This window comes from Penaeus chinensis, chromosome 43, assembly GCF_019202785.1.
Source record: "Penaeus chinensis breed Huanghai No. 1 chromosome 43, ASM1920278v2, whole genome shotgun sequence".
NCBI classification, from domain to species: domain Eukaryota; kingdom Metazoa; phylum Arthropoda; class Malacostraca; order Decapoda; family Penaeidae; genus Penaeus; species Penaeus chinensis.
The window spans coordinates 6,139,143-6,146,642 of NC_061861.1; the positions used below are offsets into that span (position 1 = coordinate 6,139,143).

The 7,500-nt window shown below is 38.4% G+C and overlaps 1 protein-coding gene across 3 annotated transcripts in view; it reads right to left on the minus strand.

The window, feature by feature from the left end:
* Positions 1–7,500, minus strand: part of LOC125048272 — a 13,376-nt gene that overhangs the window by 860 nt on the left and 5,016 nt on the right. For all 3 annotated transcript variants that reach the window (XM_047646894.1, XM_047646892.1, XM_047646895.1), the window contains exons 2-6: positions 5,869–6,033; positions 5,156–5,332; positions 4,564–4,839; positions 3,278–4,396; positions 2,444–2,617 (exon numbers count right to left, since the gene is read on the minus strand). In XM_047646894.1, coding sequence (XP_047502850.1) covers positions 2,444–2,617; positions 3,278–4,396; positions 4,564–4,839; positions 5,156–5,332; positions 5,869–5,967 — 1,845 coding nt within the window. In that variant the 5' untranslated portion in view covers positions 5,968–6,033. The remainder of the gene's footprint in view (positions 1–2,443; positions 2,618–3,277; positions 4,397–4,563; positions 4,840–5,155; positions 5,333–5,868; positions 6,034–7,500) is intronic.

Sequence of the window (7,500 nt, forward strand, 5' to 3'; positions counted from 1 at the left end):
TTATACTTATCATGATGATGGTGCTTGTAGCTTGATATAGATATGCATGAAGGCTAAATTAAATTGCTCTGTTCCATTCCTGAGGGCAGACAACACAGATGGCCTGAGAGAAAGGGAGAGGTGATGATGAAAGTACCCATACTGACAATGGCAGTATGTAAGATTTGAGACTGGGAAGGAAAAATGTGAATCTTAATACTAACAATGATTATGACACATATGACTTGACAAAACTCCTTATTTGCAGAAGTGATGATAATGAAGAAAATGTAAACAAGTTATACTAAGTGGCAATAAAAGCAATATACAGCAGAGAGAGACAGATCCAGCCTCATCATTAACAACAATAATCTATAGAGAGAAAGAGAAATATTAATCCACTCATGTTCAAAGATGTCAACTTATAATCATGGTGGACTGGGCTCAAATACAATTACCCATGCCATGCATGGTTGAGTAATCTCCAAGTTGTGTGTATTTAATGGGTATTGGCCCTGAAAGTGGTCAATGAGGAGATACAGCCTCTCAAAAATAAGCTTAAAATTCCTTTTTAAACTAATTATTTAAAAAAAAGTAGAGTAGAGTAGAGTAAATATATTTCCCACATATCAAAATTTTACTCAAGCAAGAATGTAATTATTTACTTTTGTATCATTAACTCCCTTTGTAGGGTTAAAACATTCTAGAGAAACCTCTGCCTTGAGTGAATGCCCTTCCTAGCCTCAGACTATGAACATGATTCAAACCCAGTTGAAACCCTGTTAGTAATTTCTTGATACCAGTATTAATGATAATCATACAAAATTGACTTTGGGTTTAATTGTATTGGTAAATAAACAATCTAGAGGCTTTGGCTGCCCAAACCTTTTGGTTACATTATCCTCCCCCAATGATGGCTTCAAACCATTTTTAACCCATTGTTGCCAGGTAAATGCATGGTCACCTGTAGTTTTCTTCTATGAATTTTGGTTGCCCATAGATGGCTCCATAATTACTCAGCCATCAAGAAGCTATTTAGAAAACCTAACTTGATATCCCCTTTCCTTGAATTTTTGGGAAAAAATTTTTTTCTGATGCAATTAACCACCGGCAATGGCATGTATGGAGATGCCAAGCCCACAGTGAGTTTAGTTTAGTAATTGTATTTGTGATATTGATGGCAAATGTTTAGTCACTAATGACTCAAGTACTAGTCTGACCTATCTCACCTGTTTACCCTTTTCCTTATTTTTTAAAAATATCCTATTTAATGTTGCTACTAGTATTGTTAATAACACAATAGTAATTATAATGTCCATGATAATAACAGCAGCCTCAGTATCAATAGAATCAGGTGAGTGCAAGTAGACTTCTAACTGGCTCTCTGGTGGCTGAGCACTTTTGTAACCATCTGTAAATACATTCCACCAAACAATATTGATGTTATTATTATCACTGACTATGTGATTATTATATGTTATTAACAATAATATTAGATAAAACAACAACAACAATAATAATAATAATAGATATGACTAGCAACTGACTCCCTGGTAATAAAGCATTTATGGAGCCATCAATCTGTAAAGACAATCAACAACAACATAAACAATGGGCTTGGCATGTATTTTTGCCATCCCAGTATCAGTGTGTTAATGATATAACTGTGCAGTAATATCTAACAAGTGTCTAAGATAATCACAAACTACATATCATCAAAAAAATTCTAGATCCGGGTAAAAAGTACTCTGGCTCCCATAGTTCCCACATATCACACTTAGCCCTGGCCTGAAGGGTGATAATCCTGGTCTTGAGTCTGGTTGCAGAGTCTACTAAGGATCGCACGGCCACTGATTATCTCTGCAGTTGGGTTTCAGATACTTGGGTGTTTTTGCTTTGTTTTGGTCTCATGCCTTTGCTTCACAATCATGTTTGCCCTATAATTCATGGAGGAAATGTGCTTGTGTATGTGTAAAGAATAACTGCAAAATGAAGGGGTTAATGCTGGGAAATAATAAGAGGTTATGTGAGATTCAGGTGAGGTCTCAACCATTACTACCTTTAAAATGTGTATGTCAATGACTTCTACCATGTAAGTTTCTAGTTTGCAACATAAGACATCAACCATATTTTCACAAAGTAATAGGCAGGCCTACTGAAGCTTAACCAGAGATGGAGAAATAATAAAGATTATATGATGATGAAAAGAGTCATCTAAATCCAAGTATAATAAATGAGGAAATATAATTAAAAACATGATCATTTTGTTTACAAGAGAATATAAGAACTATAATAATGTACAAATTAAAGCATAAAAAGTAAAGTATAGTAAAAAGTAAAGCATAACAGCAACTTAACTATATAAGCTGTCCATAAATAAATACTACACATAATTACTCTATGTGTCTTCTATTAACAACTTGAGAGAAGTAAAGAACACCTGATTTGAGGTATCATATCTCACCTGTTCCAAATTAGCTAATAAGGGCTTGCTATTCTGTGAACTGGTGACAACGTTGACAAGTGCATTTCCAGTGCAGGTTAGGTGGTTGCGTCGGTGACTCAGAGCCCCCATCCACATGCCCAAGCACAGGTTGCGGAGATTGGGTAGACGCTCCAGAAGGCTTGACAAGAAGGCCTGTTACAATGGGAGAGCAGTTGTATGGTAATTTTGCTTAATCCATACAGGAATATGTAAAATTTTTGAATAGGCCTATCTGTAATAATACTATTATATCATTTAAAGGTGAAACTATGATTGATTTCCAATTAGCTTCACACTTCTCACTAAATCACCAGCTTTTTACAAAAAGAAAGGTATTATTAATGGTTTTACTACTCACATCTATTTCTGGACCCAGAATCTTGGTTATTACTAACTGTTTATATTGCATTACTGTACTTACTTTTTGAAAAACATGATCAAGGTTTTACCATAAATTAATAGATACATATACACTCATCTGAGACTTAAACAAATTGTATTTACTTTTATTAGCAATATCATTATGTATCATTAAACTTCACTTTCCAAATTTAGCTGTGAAATGACATCTATACAGCATCACTGTAGTAAACCAGTGTTTCCCATTACTAACTATATCAGTCCAGCACTTGCTGGACCAGTCCCTTTGTTTCTACCTTAAGATGGAGTACCAGCTTAGAAATGACTGTTGGTCTATTGAGACTCCTATCTTTATGAACTGTCAGCAACAACTTCTGAATTCATTTTACCACTGACATCCTTTTTTTTTGTGTGTGTGTGTTGTTAGTCAAAAGATTAAGATAACAGCCTTACCTCAGAGGGCTCTTTGGTGGCTTCAAACAATGATGCTATCCGTAGAGTTATCAACTTCTGATGCACTGTGTACTTAGACTTGGACAACCGTTCATGTAAGGGTGCAGGGGGTCTATGTCCGGCAGGGGGAAGCTGGGCTCCCTCACCCATTGCCCCAGGGAAGTTAGGTGCCCTAAGTACATTCCCTCCTGCCTGCTCATCCCCTCCCTCTCCCAGGAACACCTGCAGGTCCTCCATCTCCTCCACAAGCTCATCTATGAGGAGGTTCTCCAGGATCTGCCTATCCTCATCCATCATCTGGCCAAAACGATGCAGAGGCATAGCACCCTCCCAGCCCACATGTGGGTGCTCCTGGAACACTGGGTGGATGCTAAGGGTTTGCAGGTTGGGGCAGTGATCCAGGATGAAGTGGACCTGTTCAAAGGAGTACTGCCGCATGAATGTCAGGCGTAGGTGTGTGACTGAGCTCAGACACGATATCTCATTGATGGGCAAGTCACTGAGGGAGAAGGCATCCACACGGTCAGCAAAGATGCGACAAAACCGGGCCACTTCACTCTCAGTCCAGTAACCCTTCTGCAGCTCAACTGACTTTAGCATCTTAAACATTGGCACAATCTCTTCTAGATATCTCAATTCAAGCTCAGCATCATTTGGAACATCACAAACGCTATCAACAAACTTCGCTTTAGATAAATATAGATCTATATGGCTGTCTGATCTGTTGTTCTTGACATTCCAGAGCTGGCGAAACTTAGACAGGATCCTTCTGGTGAGGCCTGTGTGCTTTCCAAAACTAGAGAGCTGTGGCTGCAACACCAGAGCCAAGATGTACACATCATGCAACACCTCCTCCTCGAAGTATAATTCATCTAGATCCAGCTTTTTCAAGTTGGGGAACTGCAACACAAACTTGTCACGGAAATCCTTCTCTTGGGTAAAGCGGGTGAGGATTCCCGAGGGATTTCTAGGATCAGATGGTGGAGGAATCCCAAAGAGGATGGGCCAGATATCCTTTTCCAGCACTGTGACCTCCATGCGTGGCTCCAGAAAGCACAGTGACTCCAACTTAGGGCAGTGTGCACTCAGAGCCAGGAGCACTGAAGGGGTTCCATTATACTGCAATTCATAAAAGAGGCATTAACATAACACTAGCAATAGCAATCAAAGCAACAAAAACCCTCAAAACTTTTAGTCAATCCTCATTTCTTCAGTAACTCAAACTGTTTCCCTCCTTTCCCCACCAACATTCTCCCTTCCATCCCAGAATCTCTCCCCTTTCTTGCCTGGAGCTCAATGTGCCTTAGGTCCGGCATTTCCCTGAAGAGCAAGGGCAGGAAGTCAGGGTCATGGAAGTAAACCCCCTCAAGAACCAGCGTCTTGGTAGGCAGGTGGTAGCTCTCCCCATTTTGGCGAGCAAATGGAAGGCTCTTGGTGCCATTCCAGCCCTGCCGTAAGTCAGAGAGGACGTCCAGGATAGCTCGGCATTCTTCTGAGGTGATATCCAGCCCTGTGCCTGCGACAGGGGGCGGAAGGCCATTATGGTCCTCAATCACTGCAATCTAGGGAAGGGAAGGAATAAAAAGTTTCTATAAAAGACTTCTAGCTTTACAAATAGGGAGAAATAAATCCTAGTGCCAGAACAAAGTATATTTGTACACTTTAAATTTTATATATGTACGTGTGTATGTGTGTGATGTTAGTGAGCATTTAATAGTATTGAATATTCATCACATTTTCTATGATATTGTAGAATAATATGACAACATTACAATGTAAATCAACAAACCACCAACACATTCACCATCACCATCACAAACACTACCATTATCACTATCAACCTCCTTACCATCACCACCACTCTCATCATCCTCTCACCTGGTCAATGGTGACCTTTGGGCAAAGCACAAGCATGGTGGTCAGATAGATGGGTGGGTTATGGCGACTCCTCAGACCCGAGATGAGGTTCTTGTAGAGCTGGTCCTGCATCAAACGTGAGAAAAGAACTTCTCCATACTGCTCGATGAACCACTTTAGCACACTAATGAGATGGTTCTGAGGGAGAGAGGTGGAAAGATAAGATGACAGAAAGAGAGGGAGGGTCATAAATGGCACAGCAGGTGGGAAAGAGAGAGGGCAGGGGAGCTTAAACTGGGTCCATAAGTTTCTTTTAAAGTGACTAGCTCAGAAATTGAATGAAAATTTAAATATATACAAGATGTACAGCATAAACATATATACGCACATGCAAACACAAACACAAACACATACACACACACACTCACTCACACTCACACTCACACTCACACTCACACTCACACTCACACTCACACTCACACACAGACACAGACACAGACACAGACACAGACACAGACACAGACACAGACACAGACACACACACACACACACACACACACACACACACACACACACACACACACACACTCACACTCACACTCACACTCACACTCACACTCACACACACACAGACACACACACACTCATACCTTCTATTCTAGTGCTAATGTGTGACGTCTCATGAACATTTAGTCACACTATAGTCTATAGTACAATAGCAAATAGTATCTCACCCTTTCATCGACTTCTATGATTGAGAGTTGCCACACAGCCGTGATCAGGCTCCGTGCAATGCGCCATCCGCATGCACGATGTAAGCTCCCTGGCCTCATGACTGCCTATGTATTGCACACAGTTGGTTAATGATAAGACATCAGTATTGGAGAGGAAACCTTGATCTGTAACAAATAAAAAGATAAATAAATACGTAGGTAAATTACCATATATGTATATATATATATATATATATATATATATATATGCATAATAAAACTAATAATTATAAATATATATATATATATATATATATATATACATACAATAATTAAAAATTTGAAGATAATAAACTAGTAATTACAAATATTTGAATGCTAGATGTGTATGTGTGTGTGTGTGTGTGTGTGTGTGTGTGTGTGTGTGTGTGTGTGTGTGTGTGTGTGTGTGTGTGTGTGTGTGTGTGTGTGTGTGCGTGTCTGCGTGTCTGCGTGTCTGCTTGTCTGTGTGTCTGCGTGTCTGCGTGTCTGCGTGTCTGTGTGTGTGCATGTGCATGTGCATGTGCATGTGCATATGTGTGTGCGTGTGCGTGTGCGTGTGCATGTGTGTGCGTGTGTGTGTGCGTGTATGTAATAAATATATATATATAGTCATTATTAATAATATTATCATAATTACCATTATCATCATTATTACTATTGTTATTATCATCATCAGCATCAGCATCGGCATCAGCATTAGCATTAGCATTAGCATTAGCATTAGCATTAGCATTAGCATTAGCATTAGCATTAGCATTAGCATTAGCATTAGCATTAGCATTAGCATTAGCATTAGCATTAGCATTAGCATTAGCATTAGCATTAGCATTAGCATTAGCATTAGCATTAGCATCAGCATCAGCATCAGCATCAGCATCAGCATCAGCATCAGCATCAGCATCAGCATCATCATCATCATCATCATCATTATGATCATTATTATCATCATTATAATAATCATTATTACTATTATTATTACAATTATTATTACCATTCTTATCACTATTATCATTACCATCATTATTAGCTTTACTATTGTTGTTGTACCTATATTATAATCCTTTTTACCATCATTATTATTATCTATAGTATATTTTTTATTATCATTACAATTTTTTATTTTGCCCTTATAATAACTATCATTACCAGTATCATCATTATTATCATTCTTCTTATTATTATCATCATCAAGATCATTTACTATTGTTGTTGTGCCTATCTTCATTACAATCATTACTACTAATTACTATTATCACTATCAAAATTATTATTTTCATTATCATTTTTATTATCAGTCATTATTATCATTTTCATTATCATTATCCTCATTTTCATTATTACTGTTATCATTATCATTATCATTGTTATCAGAGTGGCATTTTCAAATGGGTCTTCTTAAAATACCCGTAAAAGAAGGTAGATCCAGTCACATGATCTCAGTGTATCTCGAGCACAGATTTCACAAGGAATGCACCTTTGGTACACGGTCCTGGTACAGAACGGTGGATCAGGATTTGATGGCGAGGAACTAGAGATTGCAGAGGAATATATTTGCTTAGAGCAGCTAAGAAAAAATCCAAGAAAACAGCAAAACAAATAAGACTGGGTTAC